Source organism: Acanthochromis polyacanthus, chromosome 22 (genome assembly GCF_021347895.1).
Source record: "Acanthochromis polyacanthus isolate Apoly-LR-REF ecotype Palm Island chromosome 22, KAUST_Apoly_ChrSc, whole genome shotgun sequence".
In the NCBI taxonomy this organism is placed as follows: Eukaryota; Metazoa; Chordata; class Actinopteri; family Pomacentridae; genus Acanthochromis; species Acanthochromis polyacanthus.
Window position 1 is genome coordinate 11,597,563 of NC_067134.1, and position 27,404 is coordinate 11,624,966.

Here is a 27,404-nt window from a genome sequence, read left to right on the forward strand (position 1 = left end):
TTTCTACATTTAAGTCTCCGTTTTCACTTATTTTCAATCAAAAAATGTTCCCTGAATGCATAAAGGTGTAATTAATTACTGTGTAATTGATGCTGCTAATTAACGGAGCGCACAACGAGTGTTTGTGGAGGTCTGGAGGAGTTATTAAAGGCTTTGGAGAAAAGTGTCTATTAAATGAGGTTGTTGAATTGTAGAAAACTGGCTTTTTTCTCTTTTTTCCTTTAGCTCGTGGCATTATGAAACATTTTTAACCAAACAAGTCTTGTTCATTTTGTGCATTTGAAGCCTCTGATGGATCTTCAGTCAGTTTCTTTGTGTGCAGAATGTCTAAACACTGACAGACATCCAATTGGTAAGATGTAAACCCAACATTAACTCTGTTTGAGAAAATAGAGGGTTTACATCTGTCATTTAAACAATTAAACACACATCTACTTCTATGGTTCACAAACCGGCAGTTCTGTTGGTGTTGATCAGCAGCATTTGACGTCTAACCCTCACTTTAAACACAGTCTTTAGGGGGCAAAAAAAAAAAAAAACAACCCCCAAAAAACCATCAAGTATTCAACCAGAAATCCCTCCAGAAAACTTTATCTACTGCAACTCCAACAATCCACAACATGCCTCGTGAATCACTGGGTAACTTTTGTAGGAATACTGCAAAGGCCCTGGAATTCCAGAGCTGATCAAAACTCAGATAAGCTCTCCCTCTCTTCAGCTCTGACCAACACCCATTACTGGAGATTGGGACAGTTGTATCTTGTGCACTTTCATTCACAGGAAAGAGGACATTCAGACCTTCTGCCGAGGGGTGGAGGTCCCTGCACCTGGAAGAACCTGTTCTTTTTGAAGACAATGGCTATCACTTTATGCTTAAATGTTTTGTTGGACAAACGCCTTATTTTTGCTCTAACCAAATCCCCCCTCCCCTCTCAGGAATGCACTCTCAGAGACAGTCCTGCCTGGCTCCAAAGTCATAAAATTTATGACTTCTGCTGCAGAAGGCTGGAACAGAGAGAGACACTCTCTTTAACTGAAGGAACTAAACCCCTTCAAAGTTCATATTTCTGAGATTTATTTTGTTCTTTCCTGATTACCAAAGTTATAGTGAGATTATGTTGTACATCATATCCAAAAATGACAGTTATATCCATTACAGAAGTCTAGATACTAATTTGTGATGTTTAATCATTTCTTCCCCAGGATACTATGATTTTGGAACGAATTCCAGTATTAACCTCTGAATTTCCTCTCCATTTAGGTTGAATGATGACCATTGTATTTACCTGTTACCAAATCTCTGACTTGTTGTTATATTTTCACTGTGATTAGGGTTGCAAAGGGGCGGAAAATTTCCGGTAAATTTCCAGAAACTTTCCATGGGAAGTTAAGCTGGGGAATTTTGGAAATATTCCTTTCCTTCAACATTAGCTTGTGTGAAATGCTTCCACACATCAGATGGCAAACGTGGCATTTTTCTGTAGAATAAAATAACAAAAAACTTGTAAAAACACTAAAGCAATGGCATGGACATAAATATAGTTGGCTAAACAACTGGAATGGTCTTCAAAATATTTGACAATTGATGTATAAATTCTTGTATGGTTACAGAAAACCGTCTAGCAGGAGTCAGAAGAAACGGCATCAAATTTGAGGTAGCTACCACCATAATTAGCTAGCCTCTTAAATGGTCAATGAAATGAAAAATAGCTTTCATTTAGCATCTAACTTACCAGCTAGTTAGCTACTGTATTAATACATTTTTTTTTAAAAATATTTGCAAGTTAACAGGGCTTGGGTAAATATATTTACCCCATGATATTATCAAAACTTACTTGACTTTATATAGTCCGCGTGCTCAAATGTGTGGCTTCAATAGTCTTGTGCTTTGAGCTCAAAAGTGTGGCCTCCAGGCTTCAAGAAATCACCTGTGCATGTGATGGAGGAATGCACAGTGCATGTAGGGGGCGTGGCCTCAATAGCCCTGCAGTAAGCAGTGTGCTGTGTGCATGTGATTGAGGAGTGTACTTGCATTAAATCTGGTTGTTTTAGCCAAGACTATGCTACAATATATTCCCCCCCGACTATATTTAAGTTCCCTGTTAAGGGCCAACCTTCAATTTTGTAAATTTCTTATTTATTCCCGTTTATTCCCATATATTCCCGTTAATTCCCATATATTCCTGTTAATTCCCATGGAAAGTTTCCAACTTTGAAAATTCTCTGAATTTTGCAACCCTAACTGTGATGCATATTTTTAATGTCATAAACATAAACATATAGTTATGAATGAAATAATTCACATCATATGAACATATGTATTAATCTACACATGTGTTTCACTTTCACACAACTGAATATGGTGGGATAGACAGATCGTGTTTTGCGCGTTTAATATCATATTTTAATCCATTCTGGATTCCTCTTTCTTCTCTACTCTGAGAACAAAGAGATTCCAAATTCCACCAGAGACTCCCGCCGAAAAGTTCTCTCTCTCCGCCCAGGTGAAACTGAAAAGAGCTAAAAGTGAACTATTGAGTTGAAATGTGTCCTCTGTGTTGGCTGATGAACATATGGGACACTCTGACACTTGTGTATAGAGTGATATCCTAATGAAGATGTGTTTGTTGTGACAGGTGATTGGCAGGAGGAGGAGAGTCTGACGGAGGAGCAGAGGAATGTTGGCAGCCATTTAGTCTGAGTTCAACAACGGAGGAAACATGGATTCTAAACAAAAAGTGAGAAACATACCACTGTAACATTATTATCATTCATTTGTTCTTTAAAATGTCTAAAGTTGCTCCAGTTGGTTAGATGGGCCGACCAAAGCCAGGTGACGTTGGCTGGAGAGATGTAGCTCTGCAGAAGCAGCTGTACTGAGGATAGAATGGTGGACTGCTAGGAAGCTGCTTGTTTTTAATTTGAGGCTGAACTAGCTGCTGATCATACTTTATGAAAATGTCTTACATGGTGATGAAGATAAGTAACGGAAGAAAAGTCTTGTTTTTCAAGCAAGTTGTTCAGGAAGGTAAAGAGCAGCATTTTCTTTGGTAGAGAATAATACTTTTGAGCGTTGTGAGTTTACCAGCCTTTTCCTTCTCAAGAAATTCAGACAGTTGAACCCAGAAGTTTTCGTACACCGTATAAAACGACACATAACCCTTTGTTAATTTACACAAGCTGACATTAAATCTGGCAATGCTTCTCCTGTTTTATGTCGGTTAAGATGACCAAAATTATCTTTAAATGCCAGAATAACGAAAGAGATTTTTTTTTTGAGAATTTTTATTATTTTATTCACAATCAGAAGTTTGCATACACTAAGATTGCTGTTCCTTCAAGATGATGATGATGTCCTGGCAAAATTTGTACTCAAGTAAGAGTAAAGTTACTTTAGAAAAATATGACTCAAGTAGAAGTAAAAAGTAGTCATCTAAAAAATTACTTGAGTAAGAGTGAAAAAGTACTTGGTGAAAAAACTACTCAAGTGGTGAGTAACAGAAAGACCCGATTTATTTGTCTTCTGTGCATGAATTCAATAAGACATACAATATAAATGTAAATTCAATAAAGTGAATATTCAGGTAAACTTCTTTAACTAAAATGATAATAAATTAAATGTTTATATGAAAAAATATGAAAAAAATAAATCATATTCCAAGAAACACGCTCTTGCCAGTGTTGCAGGTTTCAAGTAGCCTATCCGCGCGAGACCCGTGCTTTGAAGGCACAAGGTTCTAGGCACGCTCAATAGGGAGGGAGGCGGGCTAAAAGGTTGTCTATCAAATCCCTCTGCAGCAATTGGGTAGGTATACAACCAATCAGTGCAACGAATAGGCTCCTAGAGCGCCGGAAATCAGAGGATGCGGTAGTTCGGTGAAGCCTTATTTATAGTCAATGGGTGAAGCTCAAGTATATTACAGACATGTTAACAGAAAGATTATTCAGAGTCGGTGCTAATGGAACTCAACGACTGTTGTCGTTTTTGTTGTCCACCCTGGCAGAGAATTAAATTCGTTGCCGTGGGTTGTCGTTGTTTCCGGTTGTTTCTGTCAGAATCATCGTACCTCTGTCGTCACTTAGTTACGCCCGCCTTCTGACTCTGCACTTCATGGTGATTCGTCCGGCCAGTTTTAGGAGCATCCAACCTCAAGGCTTAGCGAGGGTAACTAGACCCACCCTGGCAGAGAATTAAATTCGTTGCTGTGGGTTGTCTAGCGCGGCTAGGCTATGTTTCGAGCATTTTCTTTTTAAAATATTCTTTAAGACTGTCCCTGAGGTTTAACATCAAAATACTAGACATACTGAATGACTGTCACCAAACATGCAACTTAAGGTTTACCAATTACTAAACCTTCTTCAATAGCAGTTTTTCCACAACATAAAACCAAAAGAAAGGTAACAGCCCTGCAAACTTGCAGTGAAAAGATACATTAACCTTTAACCTGCCCTCCAAATGGCACATCAGGGCTAACCAGGTAGGTTATATTTAGAACAAGGCAGTCTTACATATAACAGGTGTCTGTGTCCAAATAAGAGAGAGAGTAGACAGACTGACTGAGAGACAGAGCTGACAGAGAGAAAGCAGACAGACAGAGACAGCAAGACGGACAGAGCTGACAGACACAGAGAGAGAGAGAGAGACAGACAGACAGAGAAACCAGACAGACGGAGAGAGAGAGAGAGACTTGGTTTGCTTCGGCAGACACAGAAGACACCGCATAGTGTAGCTGCTCTTTTGTGTCCCACAACATACTAGAGATGAGAAGTGAACGAAAACCTCCACATTACTTGGCGATCGCTGTTTGTTGTGGTCTGTATCCAAATCTCGGGATGCTAGAAAGCAAATCTCATTCCGAAATCGCGTGCCAAAACACCGGTGGGGGAAACAGCTGTTTGCCTCAGGTGAAGAGAGATGAGTGGAGTGATTTTGTGTTTGATCTGCTGGATTGTGAAAACGTTCACTGCACTTACTAGTACTAATACAGAGGTACGGCTGCAATTAGTTCCGCCTCCCAACTTACGGTAAGAATCAAAACAAACCGTGATAAACAGTTATTAACTAAACTGCTGTTGGGAGGCACACAAAACATTAGCTAATAACGTACCTGCACTGCGCCTGCAGCTGGTGTCTCCCATCTAGGAACTGCACTTTTCCTCAAAAAAATGTGTTTGGGATTTGCTCGCCTCTTTGATCTGAAGTAATCATCCCGGTCAAAATGGTCGCTGCAGACTCTGTGGTCGGCACGTCGAAGTGCATCAACTGGAGTTTCAGGGTCCATTTGTAAAATGTTTAGCGACAACTTTAGCGTTTCCTTCTCCGAGTACGGTAGTGTGTGAAAGCTGCGCGAAGTGCAGCGCACCATTCTGTTGCCACAACTCGGAAATGCGCACTGACGACCCATTAGTTTTACCAGGTTTAGGAAAAACTAACTGTTCTGTAATCCCACACAAAATCGCTCCACTCGTCTCTCTTCACCTGAGGGAAACAGCTGTTTTCCCTCACCGGTGTTTTGGCGCGAGCTATCGCGCCATTTCGGAACGAGATTTGCTTTCTAGCGTCCCGAGATTTGGATACAGACCACAACAAATAGCGATCGCCAAGTAATGTGGAGGTTTTCGTTCACTTCTCATCTCTCGTATGTTGTGGGACACTCGTTGAGACTATCCGAGCCGGTCAGTGTGGGGAAAAAAGCACATTAGGGCGGACTTTGATGCGGGGGGGCAAGTTGCCCCATACTTTTCGCTAGCTGAGCTGCGAAGCTGCCTGCCTGGCTAAATACTTGAGCTATGTCGAAAATTCATTTCTCCATCACTCACATGTATGAAATGACATATGAAAACAGACCCCAGGTTGAAAAAAACCGAAGTTCCCCTTTAAGATGTGTTTTCAAGCACACCTCAAACACACTGCTTTCTTGTGTGACGACATTAGCAAATCTAAAGAAATCAGCCAAAAAATCAGGAAGACATTTGTGGGCCTCCACAGGTGTGGTTCATCATTGGGTTCAATTTCCAGATTGCTGTGGTTTGACGTTTATCTGTCCAAACAATTACATGCACGGATCAACACCATGGGAATGTCAAGTCATCCTACTGCTCAAGATGGAGATTGGTTAAGGTTAGGATTGTTTTGGAGGGAAATGTGCTCATCGACCCCAGAACAAAAGCAAACGACCTTGTGAAGATGCTGGCTGAGGATGGCCTGAGTACACCATCCCAACTGTGAAGCATGGGGGTGGCAGCACCATGTTGTGGGAATGTTTTTGCTCCAGGAGGGACTGGGGCACTTCACAAAATAGATGGCATCAAGAGGATAGAATATTATGTGGAATTATTGAAGCAACATCAGCCAGCAAATGAAAGCTTGGGCTCAAGTGGGTCTTCCAAATGGACAAAGACAGCACTGGTGCAAATCTGGCACTGTCCTGGAGAAACTGCACTACTGACTTAGAACTGCTTTCTGTTTCACTGTGCCCTCCATCTCTGCCTTAGAAGTTTCCCCAGATATTTGTGAATCTTGTCTATATCCGTCCAAAGGCCAGTGAAATAAATGCCTGTGGGCTTATCCATCAGGTCATCCAGAGACTTCAGCCCAACTCCCTGGTTGCACCTAACATCAGTCTGGGAGATATGAACCACTGCACACTAAAACACACACTGAGAGACTTCCATCAGTACATCACATGCCCCACTAGATGAGACGCAATCTTTGATCTGTTACAACAATGTGAAAGGTGCTTCTCCTCTGGGTTCCTCTGACCACAACTGCATCCTCCTTATCCCTGTCTACCACTGTACTGAAGCAAGGCAAAGTGCAGAACATCAGAGTGAAAGTTTGTCACACTCTGCTGGGATGTCTGGAGGTTACTGACTGGGATGTGTTTAAGGAGTCCTCAGCTGATATTGATGAACTGACTGATGTGAGCAGCTGGGTCACAGACTGTGAACTCGTGTTATTCCTGAAAAAACTGTTAAACTATATCTGAACACTAAGCCCTGGGTTTCTAAGAAGCTTAAAGACCTACTGTACAAAAAGAAAACAGTCTTCAGAGAAGGAAATACACTAAATCAGTATACCTGACAGAAGGAAATAAAGTAGGAGATCAGGACCCACAAGACAAACTTGAGTCTCAGCTCAAAATGAACAACCTCAGTTCAGTCTGGGATGGCATGAATCTGATCACTGGGACTAATTAATGTGTCAATGAGAGAGTTCAGCTCAGTGGTTATAATTCTGATTTAGAGCTGGCTCAAAGTCTAAACAGTTTTTATGTCAGGTTTGACTCCCATGATTTTAGGGCTAAACATGCTGAGACTTAAAAACTGTCTCATGTCAGCCTCTCCACAGAATCCCTTTCTTGATATGGGCAATGTAATCTGGTGTCTCAAACAGTGCAGACCAAAGAAAAGTCCTCTACCTGATTACATCGGTGGCCGTTTATTGAAAACTTTTACTACGTCTGACTAAATGACCAAGATTGCTGCCGATGTCCCTGTCTATCTAATGTTTTGTTACATTTTTTCTTTAAATGGCTTTTATTTTGCTTGTAATTGTTTTATTGTGTTTTTTTTTACATTTTTAAAACATTTCCTTTAATTGTTGCTATTCCTTTAACTGTTTTACTGTTTTGTAGTTTGATGGTGAACGCTTGTGTAACTGCTGCACAACAAATTGCCCGGGTTGTTCAGGTCAAATCCAGAATTCAGTGGCAGAATTTCAGATCTTTTCTGGACTGGTATCAACATCTGATCCCCTAGGAGAAACTAGAAAGTGTTGGTGGTCTGAATCGACCCTGCTGCCATTAAGACCTAAATCTGGACATTGATGTTGTATGCTTTTCATATTGTACATTTCTCCAGTAATGTAACTTAACGGAAAGTCTGGGGATCAAGAGATCCTGGTGGTACAATCCCATCAGTCCCAGCTCTGCTTTGCTTTTCACGGTGATCGACAGATTTTACGACCCAATATTCTAAAACTACCGTGCAGAAAGCTGAAAACTATCGGCCTGTGAAAATAGTTTTGTTGACATTATGAGTGTGCTGTTGACACATTTCTAGGTTTCTAATGACAAAGCTGCTGGCATGTCTGCAGATTCTTGATCTTGTTTCAGCCTCATGTCCAACTACATGGAATTGAGACTTTGGGTTCAAGTTTTTTCATGATTGCTCTTCCATCACTGCCTCTGTTTTTGTCTTTGTCTTTTGCTACAGAAATGTAAACGCAGCAATGGAGTGAGATGTCGGACCTCTGAGGAGGATAAGGATGGTTCGGCAACAACAGCAAAAAGAGATGAATCACTGAGTTGTGAGCAATGTGGCAAGACTTTTATCACAGCAAAAAAGCTAAGAATTCACAAATATGTTCACACTGTGGACAAACCATTCAGCTGTGATCAGTGTGGAAAGGCTTTTCCTACCAAGGCTCAGTTAAAAAGCCATCAACTCATTCACAGTGGAGTTAAACCATTCAGCTGTGATCAGTGTGGAAAGGCTTTTACTCAGAAGGGTAATCTAGCAAGTCATCAACTCATTCACAGTGGAGTTAAACCATTCAGCTGTGATCAGTGTGGAAGGGGTTTTATTCACAAGAGAAGGTTAAAAAGTCATCAACTTGTGCACAGTGGAGTGAAACCATTCAGCTGTGATCAGTGTGGAAAGACTTTTACTCATAAGTGTAGCTTAAAAAACCATCAACTTATTCACAGTGGAGTTAAATCATTCAGCTGTGATCAGTGTGGAAAGGCTTTTACTCAGAAGATTACTCTAACAAGTCATCAACTCATTCACAGTGGAGTGAAATTGTTCAGCTGTGATCAGTGTGAGAAGGCTTTTACTCACAAGGGTATGTTAAAAAGACATCAACTCATTCACAGTGGAGTGAAACCATTCAGCTGTGATCAGTGTGGAAAGGCTTTTAGTCAGAAGAGTGCTCTAGCAAATCATCAACTCATTCACAGTGGAGTTAAACCATTCAGCTGTGATCAGTGTGGAAAGGCTTTTATTCTGAAGAGTAATCTAGCAAATCATCAACTCTTGCACAGTGGAGTTAAACCATTCAGCTGTGATCAGTGTGGAAAGGCTTTTACTCAGAAGAGTACGTTAAAAAGTCATCAACTCATTCACAGTGGAGTGAAATTGTTCGGCTGTGATCAGTGTGGAAAGGCTTTTCCTCTGAGGAGTGTGTTAAGAAGTCATCAACTCATTCACAGTGGAGTTAAACCATTCAGCTGTGATCAGTGTGGAAAGGCGTTTACTAAGAAGAGTCACTTAAAAACACATCAACTCATTCACAGTGGAGTTAAACCATTCAACTGTGATCAGTGTGTGAAAACCGTTACTCAACATGAACAGTTGTTGATCCATCAATGCCCCCATTCTGGTAGAAAGCGGTACCACTGTGACTCCTGTGAAAAAACTTTCAATGACCAATGGACCTTAAAACGTCACCAACGCATCCACACTGGACAGGATGTGTACGTATGTGATTACTGTGGCGAACCATTTGTATTGTACTCACAGTTAAAAGCTCATGAAGTGACCCACACTGGGGTTAAACCATACGTTTGTGACCAGTGTGGGAAACGCTACAGCTACATTACAAACCTCAAAGTTCACCAACGTGTCCACACTGGGGAGAGACCATACAGATGTGACGAGTGTAAGAAGACTTTTACAACTTGGTATTCCCTGAAACAACACCAGCAGATCCACACCAGAAAGAAAGCATTCAATCAGTGTCACAGTGAGGTATGTAAAGACTGGTCTCAGTCCCGGTGTAGACACAATTATGTATTGGATAATTTTGGCTGTTGCTGCAAAATTGTTTCAAAACTGTTTTGAACAACTGTGGTCAGTTGAATTCTGCTAACACATTATCAGCTATCGTTCAGTCTAACCTGTATTCGTTTTGACACAGAAATCTGGTCCTGGTTAATCTGGGATGTAGGTTAGATTCGGAATTCTGACGTAATCGGACAACTGAATGTTAAATTCCAACGGATAAAAGTGTCTTCAGATGTCATTTGGGGTGCTCTCTATCTCAGGCAAGGCATCAGTTCTTCAATGCTGCAGGAAACACTGACGTTCTCTGTTTGTGTGTTTGTTTTCCAAGCAGAACGGAACAGATGGACAAAACTCTCAGACTTGTCAGCACTCTGCCAATGGTGAACAGTGCTGCTTCGACCAGTCTGGACCAACATCCAAACAGCAAGGAACCCTACAACGACACCAGCGTATGCACACTGGACACAGACTGAACCCCTGCCAAGAAGATTTGTCCATGCAGGGTTCAGTAAAAGTTCATGAAGTCCTCCACAAGCTTAAAGTCCTTGAGATCCGGCTTCACAGAATTCAGGTCTAATTTTTTTGTTTCATGTCATCGTTCCTTCGTTGCAAAATCTATGAAGAGGAAAGCTGTTGGTAACAGACGTGACTTGGTAAATTAATTAAACCATTCAAAGTGGTTACTCAGTTAAATTATCAGTGGTAGAGGGATATGATGTCTGGATGGAGGCAGTGAGCAGAGGGGGAATTTCCTTGATTACCAGCTTAATCATTCCTCAGATCCCTCTGGGCTGCAGGAACCCGTTAGATGCAGAGCTGGTTCAGTGATTCTCTGATGATTAATCATAATTTAGGAGATTAGTGGCTTTAGGATTTAAATCTATCTATCTATCTATCATCTGTCATCTATCTATCTATCTATCTATCTATATGAAGAATCTCTAATATTGAACAAGTCGATAACTAATCTCTGATTATGTGTGAGTTGAAATATAAAAACATGAAGTGTTCTATGAAGAGTCCAATCTTTGAAAGCTGGCATGTAGTTTAGAATCATTTCTTTGTAAATTAGCTGCATCCAGTCATTACCATGACATCATTGGCATCATGGAACCGTGGCCACAGTGGCATTTTTATAACGGCACATTTTCATGCTTTGACGGATACAGTGAGGAAAAAAGTTTTCAGACACCCTGAAAATTTTTACACAGTCTTAAATATTATCATGAAATATTTATTGATAAGTCTTTTTTGTGTGTTTCTAAGGGTGTGGCTACATCAGACAGACACAAATACAAATGATATTTTTTTGTTTGTTGTTTACAAGAAAAACTAACAAAACTAAATTTGGCCAAATTTCTCATTTTATGGAACCAGTCAATTTTTTTAGTTTTTAATGTCTTTTTTTTTTTAGGATGTTTAGTTTTGATTGTACTAAAATAAATGACTCTTGAAGACCTCAAAGTGATTCTTAATGCAGTATTTTACAAATGTGTAGGATGTCCACAAACTTTTTTTGACTGCTGTATTTTACAGCAATCTGATCTGCTGATGTTAGCAAGACAAACAAGTGAAGGTTTCAGATTTTTATTTAGAATTGTTCTTGAGATATTCATCTTCAAACAGCCTCAAATTTCAATGTGAGAAAATAAAAAAAACTAGTGAAACTGGGTCTACAGTCCACTGAAAAACCTCTAAGAAAGTATCTGACATACTGAGCTAATATTTCAGCGATACCATTAGAAATATCCATAGTTTATGATTAAAAAAAAGTTTTTTGGGAGATGGTCAATGATTTGAAACGGAGTTCCACTGTTGAAAAACCTCATTCTCTGATTCCAGCATCAGTGCTCCATTGTTGTAGTTGTGACGTCTTTCAGATGGTCCTAACACAGGCCACAACTGCTCTGAAAACAACACTCATGTTCTTGTTTGGAACAGTTTCTCAGTAGAAATTACGCAGCAATGTCCAAGTTCTCAGCGGCTCCAGTAAGGAAAACTCTTAATGTGAGGAAAAGCATCCTTTGACTTCTTCCTGGAGGTTTTTCTTGTCAGAAATTGTCTTCCAGTGAGGGACTTCTGACTCTCTGTTCACTTTTCTTGCCCTCTAATATTGTTAAAACACAAGAATCAATGTTTTGGTTCAAATCACATTGTATTTGCATGTAGCTCTGTGTTTTCTGCTCCAGGAATTGGGTGATGTGTGCGACCCAACACCCACAGCTGGTTGGGTGTGTAGGCGACATCCACCTTGAAGAGACCAGAACATTCCTTGGGTGATCTCACCTCAGATAAGGTCAAGCTCCCTCCTCAGAGCGGCTTGAACAAACAAAACAAAGTGTCCTAAAGTGGATTTTTATGGCCAGAGAACCCCGTACCTTCCACCAGAGACCTCATAAACTTAACTTATGACATCTGACTCTTAAAGAAAACCTCCTTTTTCCAAACAAAGAACACGTGTTCCTATAAGAAGATTGGGACAGGCATATTCACTTATTGTCTCCAACAGAAGGACACCCAGACCTCCACAGACAGCTGGGAATTGGAGACAGAACTTTCACACTTTTTTTAAGGAACTGTTGTTTGCCATTCGTGTTTAAACGCTTTGATGTTTTAAGTGCCCTCCCAGCTGGATCTCTGCTCCGCTCCGTCTCTCCATCAGATAAGCAAGAGCCATAAATAATTAATGAACTTCTCATCACCTCTGCAGAGACTTTCCCCTTTGTCCAGTCACAGAACTCATATTTCTGAAATGTATTTGGTGATTCTGTGTTTACCAAAGATATAGTGAGATGTCAATATGCATTTTGAATCAACTCCCATGTTTCTAGCTGGTTTGAATCGAAAGTTATTAAACCTATTGTGTAATTCATGAACAGTACATTTTTCTTCCACAGCTCAACATTGCCACCTTTTGATGCTGGAATGCCATGACATTGTCAAGGATTTCATTGAAATTAACCATAAAACTTTGCTTATTCAGGTTACCGAGACATGGAAAACTGTTCTATTGTTCACAATATGCATGTCATATTAATCTGTTTTCACTGTGATACACATAAAAGTAGATGAGCACACAAACATATAATATTAACGCCTAACTCATATATTCTTATACTAGCTGGTATAACTCAGTAGTATTTTATCTTTGATTGTTTAAAATATATTTTAAGGATCATGGAGGAGTAAACAGATCGTTCTTTTTTAGCGTTTTAATATTTTTAATCCTTATTTGATCCGGTTTCATCTCTCCCCTCCCCAAAGTCAAAAGTGAGGAGGCACCCAGATTCAAAGGAAGCCACGCTGAACCCGACGCTTCCACGCCTCCGTTTGGAAAATCCTTTAAAAACAGACATTTTGCTTACATTCACTCTCTTCCTTCTAACTCGCTTCCAGAAACCACGTCCGAGCGATTCTTTTGGGTTTTTTTGGCGCCTTCTTTCTTCTTTCTTCTAAGTCTACACCAGCACCAGAGCAGGCCTCTGATAGCTGCGATTTCTTAATCATTTTTCTTTTAATCAAAGAATAGATATCTTCGCTCACTACCTCAACAAACAGAGCTCAATTTTGTTTACGGCGATTCTTTTGTTTTTTTTAAAGAACTAATTCGATCCCCTTCCAGTTTTATTCTTCCCGTTTTGCAGCGGCTCCTTTACCTATCTGTTCTCCAGCCAAACCTGCCAGCAGAGACAGACCAAGAGCCTGCGTTTTTTTTATCAAGCTATTTTTTTTGTCAACCCTGAAGAAAGAGCCATTCCGGCTCCACACCCTCGACTGAGACCGACCGAAGCTGGCCCGAACGAAGCCAACGGCGCCCCGACGGTTCGTGTGAACAGGACGCTTCATGTTGCCTTAACGACCAAGCCATGCTGCTCCGGTCTCTGCACAGACGCTTAACCAAGCGTCGTTCAAGAAAAGCGACCGCCTCCCAGTTCCAGAACCGCTCAGCAGCCATTCTCCAACAAAGTAAGCCAGCAAATATTTTGGTGTGATCTGGACTATTGGTTGACGTCCAAATAGCTTGATATTTAAATTTTTAATAACTCCGTTTAGTCACGTATCAGTCGTTCATATTCCAAATTATTAATCACCTCGTCATATCTTCAGCGGTCTGATTACTCAGTCCATAATCCGAGATAGAAATGCACATTTAAATAACCTACACGCACACACCATCCCACATACACACGTACACCCGCACACACACCCTCACGTCACCTTTATTCACTCATGCATATACCTGATATATTCATCACTGTATTGTTATTAATTGTAGTCAATAAATGTACTTCATTTAGATCAAAGTTACAGTCTCTTTGGCGTTTATGTGTGTTTGACGGGTCAATTCTTCCGAGGATTCTCGGCTTCGGATATTAGACTGATTAACTAATCAAAAATTAAATTAATATTTTTATTAACTGGAATATTTCTGACATGAATCTTCTTGTATTGTGCTGATAAACAACAATAACCCGTCCTTCAGATCATATTTATTGTCTGTGATTGTGAGACTAAATTCCTCCACATTCTGGAACTTTCCCTTCAGCACCTGTAAGAATAAATAAAATAGAATCTGTTCATTTCCACATTATGCACATTTATTTGTTCTTAGTATCTCAGACTGAATGGTAGCTGTCAGTAAAAACAAACTCATCTGCTGGACTGCATCCCAGAATGAAGCACGGACAGAATTTAACACTCATGTATCCATGGCAACGCTAAAGTTTCTGCTTCTTACCAAAGTTCACAACATAAAGTAAAGATTTGAATGTAAACTTCAGGGATGACTGCTGACCAGAAGTATTCTGATCAATACTTCATGATCAGTATCAGGACAGATGTTACAGTTCCAGCTGTTCCATTAGACTGCAGTTATTCACAGAGAAATTAAAACATCACATTCTTCCTAAAAACTAGATGCGACTTTGATGAAATAAAGTGTTGGTGAATAAACAGTGGAATTAAATGAGGAGATGTGAGACTTCCACAGCATGGATCACCATCAACTGGATCTCAATGTCAGAATGAAGTGAGCTAGAAAAGCTGCTTTGAGCTGAAACATTACACTCTGACAATCCAACACCATCACACTTTTCATTTGCTGGTTCTGCTCTAACATGCTGTGAAGTTCAGTTTTTACCTGAATCAATACAGAGATTCTGTTTCCAACTAAGACTGGAATAAAAATTATAATTTTTTGAGGTTATTAATGCAACTAAAGGATTTACTTCTAAGTTCTAGTTCAAGTTTCAGTTGGAGCTCATTGCATTCACAAAGAAAAACAGCGATACCTTCATAGCAACATTTAATAAAGCTAAAGCTTCCCTGTTGGCTCATTAGTGGAGTTTGTTACTGAGCATCTGAACCTTAAATCCAGTCAGAGGACCATCAGTCAGACAACTTCAAGACCTTCCATCGGCTGGACCAGATGTGGCATCAGCTCCCTCTGAACATCTGGATGACAGGAGATAAGACAGAAATCAAACGCAGATCACACAAATACACACGTGGACAAAATTGTTGGTACCCCTCAGTTAAAGAAGAAAAAACCCACAATTCTCACTGAAATCACATGAAACTCACAAAAGTAACAATAAATAAAAATTTATTGAAAATTAAATAATCAAAAACAGCCATTACTTTTGAATTGTTGATTAACATAATTATTTAAAACAACAAACTAATGAAACAGGCCTGGACAAAAATGATGGTACCTCTATAAAAGATTGAAAACTATTTGACCAGAGTGACATGATTAACTCAGGTGTGTCATTTAATTGACATCACAGGTGTTTCCAAACTCATAATCAGTCAGTCTGCCTATTTAAAGGGAGACAAGTAGTCACCCTGCTGTTTGGTGAAAAGGTGTGTACCACACTGAACATGGACAACAGAAAGCGAAGGAGAGAATTGTCCCAGGACATCCGAAAAAAAATTATAGACAAACATCTTAAAGGTAAAGGCTATAAGACCATCTCTAAACAGCTTGAAGTTCCTGTGACAACAGTGGCTCATATTATTCAGAAGTTCAAGACCCACGGGACAGTAGCCAACCTCCCTGGACGTGGCCGCAAGAGGAAAATTGATGACAAATTGAAGAGACGGATCGTTGGAATTGTATCCAAAGAGCCCAGAGCAACCTCCAAAGAAATTAAAGGTGAACTCCAAGGCCAAGGTACATCAGTGTCAGATGGCACCATTCGTCGTTGTTTGAGCCAAAGTGGACTTCATGGGAGACGACCAAGGAGGACACCACTGCTGAAAAAAACTCATAAAAAAGCCAGACTGGAATTTGCAAAAATGCATGTTGACAAGCCACAAAGCTTCTGGGAGAATGTCCTTTGGACAGATGAGACCAAACTGGAGCTTTTTGGTAAGGCACATCAACTCTATGTTCATAGACTCAAAAACCAAGCGTACGAAGAAAAGAACACTGTCCCTACGGTGAAACATGGAGGAGGCTCAGTAATGTTTTGGGGCTGCTTTGCTGCATCTGGCACAGGGTGTCTTGAAAGTGTGCAAGGTACGATGAAATCTGAAGACTATCAAGGCATTCTGGAGAGAAATGTGCTGCCTAGTGTCAGAAAGCTTGGTCTCAGTCGCAGGTCATGGGTCTTCCAACAGGACAACGATCCAAAACACACAGCCAAAAACACCCAAGAATGGCTGAGAGAAAAGCGTTGGACTATTCTAAAGTGGCCTTCTATGAGCCCAGATCTGAATCCCATTGAACATATGTGGAAGGAGCTGAAACATGCCATTTGGAGAAGACACCCATCAAACCTGAGACAACTGGAGCTGTTTGCTCATGAGGAGTGGGCCAAAATACCTGTTGACAGCTGCAGAACGCTCATTGACAAATACAGAAATCGTTTAATTGCAGTGATTGCCTCAAAAGGTTGTGCAACAAAATATTAAGTTATGGGTACCATCATTTTTGTCCAGCCCTATTTCATTAGTTTGTTTTTTTTAAATAATTATGTTAATCAACAATTCAAAAGTAATGGCTGATTTTGATTATTTAATTTTCAATAAATTTTTATTTATTGTTACTTTTGTGAGTTTCAAGTGATTTCAGTGAGAATTGTGGGTTTTTCCTTCTTTAACTGAGGGGTACCAACAATTTTGTCCACGTGTGTACAATTGATTCACTTTCATCGTTTTGTAAAAGTAGCATGAACTTTATTAAAACTGGACAACATCAGTAATGAGAGGAAATGTTTTTAGCATGAACTTTATTAAAACTGGACAACATCAGTAATGAGAGGAAATGTTTTTATCTCATCCTATTCCCTTTCAATTGTGGGCTTTGTGTATTTACTATGTTTTAATGATAAAAATAAAATGGGTCACTACTATGGTTTGGGCATAGAAAGTATTGGAACTAATGCTTGCTTGTTCTCTCTGTTCCAACAGCTCACCTGTTCCTTCCATACAGACAGCAGTAATCCCCTCATCACTACTGGCTCGGCCCAGAAACAGCGGTAGCAGCAGAATGATCAACCCACAGCAATGACTGAACACCGGCCCAAAAAAAACACCGGCCCTCGCGGCCCAAACATCAGACCGGCCCACCGGGAATTTTCCCAGTCCTCCCGATGAGCCACCCCGGGCCTGGTGGAGTGGTAAACATTAATATTTAATTTAGTCAGGTAAATCTGTACTCTATATAATGTTATAGGGTCTTAAACCTTTTATATAGTGAGATCAATTCATCTTTTATTTGTATTATTGTAGAGTCTTAACCTGAATCTTTAAAATTGTTCACTAAACATCAAATAATAATTCATTATCACTAATTTACGCACTTTTGTATGATAGAATAGATAAAATAGAAAAGCAAGAAATACACAAACTTCTTAAAAAATCATAATTTATGATCATTTATACTCTAGTCTTGACTACAATTGTTTCTAATATTGCAGGATCCTTAATCTCTAACAAATAAATTGACCAGGTAAAATGATATTTTGTTATTTTAATATTTTAAATTGTTATTTATATTTGTACAACATATAGCACTGTAGGATCTTAAAATTGATACTGAAATTGGTCAGATACATTTCTATAAGAACTAATATTTTCAGCTCTTCACCTTAAGGCAGGTACCTTTGTATCATATATTATATTCTAGTGTATTTAACTTATTGTAATTAGTCAGGTCAATATAAATATGAAATAATATTATGCAGGCTTAATATTTATTTCAGTCAAATAAAGTTATAATAGTATAATAATGTCAGGGCCTCCTCCTCCCCCGTCCCTCCTGACTTCCAAATCCCTTTTTCCTATCCCCCTCCTTCTCTCTTTCTCATCCTCTCTCGTCCCCCCTCCCTCTCCCTCTCACGGCTGGCTCCACTCTGACAGTCAACCTCCCCACAGAGTCTGGGCAGCTGTGGATCGGTCCGGTGATTACACCCCCCGCTATAAAGAGACCGGTTCCGCCACCAACCGGCACTGGATTGTAAACTCGACTATTCCGTCAGTTTCTCTGTCTCTCGCTCTTAAAAGCTATTTGATGTTAGTGGTGTGTAATAACGTATATCTGTCTTCTGTTGCTCAGAGTGATCCAGCTGCCCGGACCCCTCTCTCTTCCAATCTCCCCTCTCGTGTGCCCTCTTGGACTCCCTCCAGGCTGCCTTCCTAGACCCACGGGCCTTCCTGGACCTCTGGACCTTCCTGTCGGACCCTCGGACCTTCGGACCTGTTGCCTGCCTTCCCAGACCTCCCGGACCTCTCGGCCCCTCGGACCTTTGGACCTGCAGCCTGCCGTCCCGGACCTCCCGGGCCCTCAGACCTTTGGATCTGCAGCCTGCCGTCCCGGACCTCCCGGGCCCTCAGACCTTTGGATCTGCCGCCTGCCGTCCCGGACCTCCCGGGCCCTCGGCCCTTCGGACCAGCCTGCCGCCTTTCCGGACCCTCGGACCTTCGGACCAGCCTGCCGCCTTTCCGGACCCTCGGACCTTCGGACCAGCCTGCCGCCTTCCCGGACCCTCGGACCTTCAGACCAGCCTGCCGCCCTCCCGGGCCCCCGGACCGCTGGACCATCCCGCTGTCTTCCCGGACCCTTGGACACTCGGACCCCCGGACCTCCGGACCCGCTACGTCTACCTGCCATCTCGGCACCCCGGAACCTCCGTGCCTGGCCATCCGCCGGGAACACCCCTGCTGGTGGATTCCGACTGCCACGGATGCTGACCGTGGGGGCTCCGGCCTCGACGTAATCCACGGATTAGCCTTTGTCTCCCCTAACCACGAATCCTCCCCTCTCCAAGAAAAATTAAGTCTGTTGAGAAATTGTATTGTCGTAGTGGTGTGCTCTCTGCTTGGGTTCTCCTGCCTGATCCGTGACGAATAAATATAAAGAACATTGCAAGGATTTCATTTTCATCTTGAAACTTCTTAGGTTTCCAGTCATTTCTTTCCTAGAAAGCACTTTTACTCGAGCTTTGTTGCTTTGAATGTGTTATTTACATTCCAGTGATTTGTTTTGAGAACCACTTCAAAGGCACCCAGCGGGCATCTGATGTCAATGCAACATCAAGTTGATGTCATTCATTGAATAATGACATCAACTTGGCGTTGCATTGCCATCAGATGCCCGCTGGGCAGAATGTAAACATTGATTTCCAGAGATTTTGCTGAAAAGTGCTGGAGCTGCGTCACAGTACTAGAAAGCCGTTGTGTGTAGACCACAGTAAATGAGGTCAAAGGGAGAAGTTCACTTTCAAAGCTGTGTTTTTATTTATTATTTTTTTTACACATTCCTGATCTACAGCCTCATCCAGTAACCATGACAACCACCTGGACATTCAACCAGTCTAGGAGACAGTTTGTCTAAAAGGTTCTGATTGATGAGGAGAGATTCTCTGAGCTTCTCTGTTGTTTCACTGGAAATAGTTCAAAGTTGATCCAATCAGAGAGAGGAACCTTTTAGTCACATTAAGATGGGGATTTGTTTTTGGACTTTCAATGGATTTTTTTTACATTGTTCCATGTTGAGTAGAATATAGCAGAGGAATAATAAACAGCTGATATAATGTCTGTTTGTAATGAAGAAAGAGTCAGGATTTTTAGCCACAGCCCTTTATTCTTCTCCATCACACACAAGATGAAGGAAGTTCTCATTTCATCACTAGAACAGGACTTAAACACTCAAATCAGGATCAAGTGTGGCTGCACAAAAACATGATTTTCACTGGACAATAATGTGTGAAAGTCTGTCAGCAGTTTGTAGATTCACTGCTTCCTCTCTCATTTCACACTTTGTGCAGCTCAAATGCTTTTAGTTCAAGTGAGCGTCAGAGGAACACCACATCCTGATTTTCACTCTCAACATTTGACTGGATAAGAGAAGTGAAGTAACGAAGTACAAATACTTCGTTACTTCACTTAAGTATTTTTTTCAGGATCTGTACTTTATTGAGTATTTTTATTTCTGTGAATTTTTACTTTTACTTCATTACATTTTTGTATACTTTTATTCTGTTACGTTTCTAAAAAGCATCTTTGTTACTCTTTACTATAAAATAAGATTGGAATAAATTGTATATACTTGACGCAAGTATGTTGTGGCGGATCAGTGCTTCCATTCTGCATGTTATGTTTGCCAACGGCTCACTGCTATAACCGACAAAGAAGAGCTTCAGGTAAAGATGGCGAATAACGAGTCGCTCATAGAGGAGGGTGATAAAAGCACACCAAACACACCCGCTGCTACTGCAGGTACATCGGCTGCTGCTACCAGTCTGTCGGCGACAAACGACGGTGGTGATGAAGACCAACACCCATGGCCATACGTAAAAGAATTGTTTTTGTACATTGGCGTGAAAGGTTCCTCATACCGAATGCAGTGTCGCTTATGCCTGCCCAAAAACAGTGAGATACTTGCCTTCAACAACTTCCCGTCCAATCTCAAGAAACACATCGAGGTAAATTACGAGTAGCTACATCATGGCAGTGAAGCCGCAGTGTTAATGTTACATTAGTTGTCATAAGCATAGACTATCACAAGCACTGTTGTTAAAGCTAGCTTGGCATGGTGTTGTGAGGTCTGCGCTAACTAACGTTAGTTAATAAACATGGTGTGCTCGGTGTTGTGCCATCACCTAAGACAGAGCACAAAGGCTTATAATAATGTGTGTTGTGCTAACAATAGGTGTTGGGTAACGTTGCTACATTTACAGATATGTTTACCATTGGATTTGGTTGGAATTAACGTTAATTAATTAAACACCGGAGGTGCGGACCGTGCTCTCTTATTTTTGTCAAATCAGTCAAGCTTCAATGGGAAAACCCTTGAAAAAAAACCAAAGGTGACAGGTATGTGTCTGTCTTTCATTTTTCAGAGTCTGTCAGGACTGCCTCCACCACTCAGACTACATTGGTAAACAACACCAGGATTGTGTCTCAGACGTCCATTGAAAAAGCATTTGTGATGTACGTGGTCCAAGGGCTCCAGCCATTCAATATTGCTGAACAAGAACCATTCAAGAATTTTGTGTCCGCCCTGCAAAAATTATGACACGTAACACTCTACACTCCATAATTGATAACGCCTCCAAGGGAATGAAAAAGGCGGTTACTGATGCCATGAGGAGAGTGGACCATATCGCCACCACTACTGACTTCTGGTCTACCAAGAGAAGGAGCTTCATTGGAGTTACTGCTCATTGGATCGACCCTGAAAGTCTCAAAAGGTGCTCAGCAGCCCTAACGTGTAAACAACTGAGAGGTTCGCACACATTCAACATGTTGGCAAATGCCCTGAATGACATCCACTCCGAGTTTGAGATTCGGGGGAAGATTGTGAGAACAACAACAGACAATGGCTTCATCAAAGCCGTCCGAGTGTTTGGTGAACATGAGAACAAAAACAATGCAGACAGAAGGGATGATGATGCACCTCAACCAGAGGAAGAGGGTGAAGAGGATGAAGAGGAGAGTGAAGAAGTTGAGTATGTTGATGTGTCAGCGCTTCTGAATGAAGACAATGGATCTGAGCTCGAGCTCCCAAAGCATCAGCGCTGTGCGTGTCACCGACTCAACCTGAGCTACAGTTGATGCCAAGAAGGCAACATCCAATGAGGCGTACAAGAAAGTGTTCCGTTCAACCTTTGCCAAGTGTGATGCACTTTGGAACAAATGTGGAAGATCTGCACTTGCAGCTGAAACTGTGGAAAATGCCTGTTGCCTCCAGCTGCTGTGTCCAAACACTACCAGGTGGAACTCCTTGTTCAAGGCAGTGGAAAGACTTCTCAGGATTCTCAAAGAAAAGGGTGAAGCAGCCATCAGAGGCATCTGCGCAGACTTGAAGGTTCCGATGTAATTGTTACCCCTATTTTATATTTGAACATAATTTCTTGAAATGTCTCGAGAACAGTCAATGTGTTTTTCTTTTGCCCACCCACCCTTTCTTGTGTGCTAATAACATTTCACATTTATTCCAACTTCCACTTATCATTGGTCCATTTTACATAATTACTACTTTAGTAATTATTGTTGTTTAAACAATGAAATGGTTAGTGTTATAAAACTGGCGTTTTGTTTTCATCACAGGTTCAATCCAGCTGAGCTAGCGTTCCTCGCAGAGTATGCCACTGCCATGAGGCCGGTCGCCAAGGCAACCGACATCTTAGAGACAAATACCCAGATGGGGTGGCTCCTTCAAAACAATTAATCTGATGACCGCCAAACTCGACCATGTCAAGTTGACCTTGAAGTACTGCAAGCCCCTGGTGGATGCTCTACAGGTAACTATTATCTCATACTGTTATGTTTTTAAATCTGTAGCACTCTGAGATTCTTAATCTATTTTAGCATATTTTCAGTTGTCTTAACTCTAATAATTTTCTTTGTATTTAAATGTCCTTTCAAAATGTGTTTCTTTTGCACTTTGTCTCAGTTTTGAATGGTTCATGTAAAGTGTTTGAGTTGCCTTGATGCTGAAATGTGCTATACAAATATATTGCCAAAGCTAACTCACAATAAAGTCAAAATTTCTGAAAATGTATCGTTCGTTTTTATTTACAGGATTTACTTTTACTTTCAATACTTCAAAGCATACTTAATCTAAGAAAAATACTTTCGATACTTAAGTACAGAAAATACCAGCAACTTTAAGACTTTTACTCAAGTAAAATTATAATGGGTGACTTTGACGTTTACCAAAGTCATTTTCTCGTGAAGTATCTGTGCTTTTACTTGAGTATGGTTTTTGAGTACTTTAACCAACACTGCTGGAAAAAGACACAAAAACACCACATTTGGCTCCTGGAATAATCACTACTTACATCTTTGAAGAGGAACAAGTTTACAAGGAATCATTTAGAAGGATTTGACAAAGAAACACATTTAATCCATGAATGTGAAAACATGTTTGTGAGGGACAGAGTCATGGAGAGACTCAACTATCTGTTCAGCACCGTTTCTCTACCAGGAGGAGACTCTGGAGACTCAACTCAGCACAGAAACACTGAGCAACCAGACCAGCAGACCCGAAATCCAGGATAGAGAGGTTGAGTGAATGTGGTGTTGAAGGTGTGAAGGTGGATCAGAGAGTCAGAGGAGACTCTGTAGAAGGACAGAGTTCCAGCAGGAATGTCCACATAAACTGAAACTCTGTGAGAGACTGAGGAGGAACTGATGGGTGTTTGACTGTTATTGTGAATGACAGAGTAACCATCATCAGAACAGTTCAGACTCCAGGACTGATCATTCCATCCAAATGCACAGTCATATCTGCCTCCTTTCCTTCTGATTCCTCTGTAACTCACTGATATATGGACAATTCCTCTCCACTCCACCTCCCAGTAACAGCGACCAGTCAGACCAGTTTCGCACAGCAGCTGGTCCCAGTAGTCAAACCTGTCTGGATGATCAGGATACCACTGATCCTCCTCCACACGTGTCACCTTCCTGTTGTTGTCAGACAGTTGGAGGTATCTGCTTAGTGTGGTTGTGTCGACTGTGAGTTGACAGGAATCTGATGGAGAGAACAAACACAACACAGTTGCAGTTATTGATGGATCATGTGATCAGTATTAAACCTTTGATGATGACCTCAGAGATGTGACACTTTGAAGATGCTTGAATGTGCTTCTTTGTTTCCATCAATCCATTAAAAGACACTTACACTTCCTCAGACCTGGTGTCAACCATCGGACTCCAGCAGGCGTCACCCTGAAAGGAGGAGGACGGTCAGAGCAGCAGCGACTCTTTCAGCAGCACACATGGACGTTACATGGCTCTCACACTGTTCCACTGATAAAGGACCAGTCCAACATGGAGACCCAGACACCTGAATGCAGCATCTCTAAAGTCCTGTCCTGTGCTCGTCACGTTCCAGCTCAGTTTAAACTCATTATTCAGCTTTACTCATTTATGGTTCCTCTTTTCGTGGAGCGAGGCTAACACTTCACCCTGCTTCCTGTCTTTGAGCTAAGCTAGGCTAACAGTTTACCCTGCTTCTTGTCTTTGAGCTGTTTTCTTTCCCTTCAGTCATGGTGCGTAGCTGAGCTAACGGTGTTCATCTGCTTCCAATTTCTGCTGTGAGCTAGGATGACAGTTTCCTGAGAGTGTCTGTCTGTCTGTACCTGAGAATTTCCAGTCTACAGTCTGGATCCTCCACTTTAGCTCTCAGCATCTTCTCTCCTGAGTCTCCTGGATGGTTGTAGCTCAGGTCCAGCTCTCTCAGAATTGAGGTCTTCAAGCTCAGAGCTGAGGCCAGAGAAGCACAGCCTTCCTCTGTGACCAGACAGCCTGACAGCCTGCACACACAAAACAACACAAACCTGATGGACACCACTTGGATGGATGTTTCTCACTCCTTTTCTTTGTCTCTCAGCTACATTTTCCTGCACATTTCATGCGTCTTAAGCAAATCAACAATCTCAACAATGATTTGTGGGATTTAATCATGCTAAAAATAAACCCTGAGAAAGTCCTGCACAAGTTCAGAAAAAAGCTCATTTGATGAATCCCATCAGCAGAAATGATTGTACTCAGGTTAGCTGTTTATCCACTGATAGAAATCACATCAGTTTCAAAGTGTGAGTCCTGACCTGAGAGCTTCCAGTTTACAGTTTGGACTCTTCAGTCCAGCAGAAAGACTCTCCACTCCTGAATCCTGCAGGTTGTTGTTAGTCAGGTCCAGCTCTGTCACACTGGAGGACTGGGAGCTGAGGACTGAGGACAGAGCTCCACAGCCTCTCTCTGACAGATTACAGCCACTCAGTCTGAAGAGACAACAAGCAGATTATACTGATCAAACAGCAGCAAAATGAAAAAGTATCTTCAGTCTCCAACTACTTACACAACTTTCTTGGAGGCTTTGACCACTGGCAGCAACCTCACAAGAGCCTCCTCTGAAGCAGAGTATTTCTTCAGGTCAAACACGTCCAGATCTTCTCCTGATGACAGTAAGATGAAGACCAGAGCTGACCACTGAGCAGGAGACAGTTCATCTGTGGACAGATGTCCTGATCTCAGGGACTGTTGGATCTCCTCCACTAGAGAAGTATCCTTCAGTTCATTCAGACAGTGGAACAGATTGATGCTTCTCTCTACAGACACATTCTCACTGATCTTCTCCTTGATGTACTCCACTGTTTTCTGATTGGTCTGTGAGCTACTTCTTGTCTGTGTTAGCAGGCCTCGTAAGAGATTCCGATTCGTTGGCAGTGACAGACCCAGGAGGAAGCGCAGGAACAAGTCCAGGTGTCCGTTTCGACTCTGTAAGGCCTCGTCCACAGCTCTCTGGTAGAAAACTGTTGGATCAGGTTTGTTGGAGGTTGTTTGTTGTTCTTCTTCCAGCAGGTTGATTCCAGAGTTGATGAAGGTCTGATGGACATGAAGAGCAGCCAGAAACTCCTGAACACTCAGATGGACAAAGCAGAACACCTTGTCCTGGTATAGCCCTCTCTCCTCTTTAAAGATCTGTGTGAACACTCCTGAGTACACTGAGGCTGCTTCCAAATCGATGCCACACTCTGTCAAGTCACACTCGTAGAAGATCAGGTTTCCTCTCTGCAGCTGATTAAAAGCCAGTTTTCCCAGAGACTCAATCATCCTCCTGCTGTCTGGACTCCAGTATGGATCTGTCTCAGCTCCTCCATCATACTTGACCTTCTTGACTTTGGCCTGAACCACCAGGTGGTGGATGAACATCTCAGTCAGGGTTCTGGGCAGATCTCCTCCCTCTCTGGTTCTCAGCAGCTCCTCCAGAACTGTACCAGTGATCCAGCAGAACACTGGGATGTGGCACATGATATAGAGGCTTCGTGACTTCTTCATGTGGGAGATGATGCTGTTGGCCTTCCTCTTATCTCTGAATCTCTTCCTGAAGTACTCCTCCTTCTGTGGGTCAGTGAACCCTCTGACCTCCGTCACCATGTCCACACAGTCAGGAGGGATCTGATTGGCTGCTGCAGGTCGTGTGGTTATCCAGAGGCGAGCAGACGGAAGCAGATTCCCCCTTATCAGGTTTGTCAGCAGCACATCCACTGAGGTGGACTCTCTAACATCAGTCAGGACCTCATTGTTGTGGAAGTCCAGAGGAAGGCGACACTCATCCAGACCGTCAAAGATCAACACAACCTGGACGTCTTCAAAGCTGCAGATTCCTGCTGCTTTGGTTTCACTGAAGAAGTGATAAACAAGTTCCACCAAGCTGAACTTTCTCTCTTTCACCACATTCAGCTCTCTGAAAGTCAATGGAAACATGAAGTGGATGTCCTGGTTGCTTTTGTCTTCAGCCCAGTCCAGAGTTAACTTCTGTGTTAACACTGTTTTTCCGATGCCAGCCACTCCCTGTGTCATCACTGTTCTGATTGGTCCATCTCTTCCAAGTGAGCCTTTAAGGATGTCTTCTGCTCTGATGATTGTTTCTGCTCTATCTGCTTTCCTGGATGCTGCTTCAATCTGTCTGACCTCATGTTCATCATTGACCTCTGCAGTCCCTCCCTCTGTGATGTACAGCTCTGTGTAGATCTCATTCAGGAGGGTCTTCTGTCCTGCTTTAGCGATGCCCTCAAACACTCTCTGGAACTTCTTCTTCAGAGAAGATTTAAGTTCACGTCCGCAAACTGCAGGAAGTTCTGAATGAAAACACAAGAAAGAAAGAGTGAAGTAGAAGTAACCTGGATATTAAAGCACCAAAGTAGCAATAAAGTGAAGGTGACAGTTTGTCCCCTAAAAACTGATTGTGTGAAGATATTCTGAGACTTTAGCAAATGTTCTGTTGATCAGCAGTTTCACTCTTTACACAAATCTTCTTACTGCTCTGCAGACAGTCAGCCAGCTTCTCCTGCTTCATCCTCCTCAGGAACAACACTGTGATCTGCTGAAACATCTCTCTGCTTCTCCTCTGCCCTTCATCATCACCCTCCAACTCCTCCTCATCCTCCCTCTGACTCTCTGAGCATTCTGGGTAATCTGGACTCACAACCTTCTGCATCTTCTTCAGCTCCTTCTTCACAAACGTCACCATGTTTTCCTCCAGCAGCTGGAACAGAGAAATATGTCAATGTGTCCATCAGAGTCAAATCATGGAGCCAAACATCAGATCCATGTTGGACACACTGACAGTCCACTGGTCTACAAAGAGCAGCATGGAG

General features: G+C 41.8%; 5 protein-coding genes across 15 annotated transcripts in view; 3 read left to right on the forward strand and 2 right to left on the reverse strand.

Moving 5' to 3' along the window:
• Positions 1–27,404, forward strand: part of LOC110969967 (NACHT, LRR and PYD domains-containing protein 12-like) — a 386,884-nt gene that overhangs the window by 275,483 nt on the left and 83,997 nt on the right. The gene's annotated exons all lie outside the window — the stretch shown is intronic.
• LOC110968364 (NACHT, LRR and PYD domains-containing protein 12-like) overlaps positions 1–27,404 on the reverse strand; it is a 290,019-nt gene that overhangs the window by 152,607 nt on the left and 110,008 nt on the right. The window lies entirely within an intron of this gene.
• The window catches only part of LOC127531899 (gastrula zinc finger protein XlCGF26.1-like), a 66,637-nt gene that overhangs the window by 741 nt on the left and 38,492 nt on the right, over positions 1–27,404 (forward strand). For 2 of the 6 annotated variants that reach the window (XM_051942300.1, XM_051942302.1), the window contains exons 2-4: positions 2,637–2,738; positions 8,218–9,753; positions 10,118–10,360. The exons of 1 other annotated variant lie outside the window; for it this stretch is intronic. In XM_051942300.1, the coding sequence (XP_051798260.1) occupies positions 2,721–2,738; positions 8,218–9,753; positions 10,118–10,360 (1,797 nt within the window). In that variant the 5' untranslated portion in view covers positions 2,637–2,720. Of the gene's footprint in view, positions 1–2,636; positions 2,739–8,217; positions 9,754–10,117; positions 12,662–27,404 lie in introns of those variants that run through there. 3 more of the 6 variants (XM_051942304.1, XM_051942303.1, XM_051942301.1) reach the window with 3 other exon arrangements.
• Positions 12,777–20,134, forward strand: LOC127531900 (uncharacterized). The gene is made up of 3 exons (XM_051942316.1): positions 12,777–13,755; positions 17,206–18,270; positions 18,353–20,134. Exons 2-3 carry the CDS (start codon positions 18,026–18,028, stop codon positions 19,011–19,013), a joined length of 906 nt encoding a protein of 301 aa, XP_051798276.1. The 5' UTR covers positions 12,777–13,755; positions 17,206–18,025; the 3' UTR covers positions 19,014–20,134.
• On the reverse strand, positions 25,099–27,278 carry LOC127531898 (NLR family CARD domain-containing protein 3-like). Its single transcript, XM_051942294.1, has 2 exons — positions 27,067–27,278; positions 25,099–26,885 (listed from the first exon to the last, which is right to left on the reverse strand). The coding sequence occupies exons 1-2, from the start codon at positions 27,275–27,277 to the stop codon at positions 25,099–25,101; spliced, it is 1,998 nt and encodes a 665-aa protein (XP_051798254.1). The 5' UTR covers position 27,278.

What these genes read in the sequence shown, in the direction of transcription:
- LOC127531900 (XM_051942316.1), top strand. Translation starts at nt 18,026, where the DNA reads ATGTCAGGGCCTCCTCCTCCCCCGTCCCTCCTGACTTCCAAATCCCTT. An exon ending in ATTGTAAACTCGACTATTCC is followed by an intron (nt 18,271 to 18,352) that starts GTCAGTTTCTCT and finishes TCTGTTGCTCAG; the next exon opens with AGTGATCCAGCTGCCCGGAC.
- LOC127531898 (XM_051942294.1), bottom strand. Translation starts at nt 27,277, where the DNA reads ATGGTGACGTTTGTGAAGAAGGAGCTGAAGAAGATGCAGAAGGTTGTG. An exon ending in GGCTGACTGTCTGCAGAGCA is followed by an intron (nt 26,886 to 27,066) that starts GTAAGAAGATTT and finishes GTTTTCATTCAG; the next exon opens with AACTTCCTGCAGTTTGCGGA.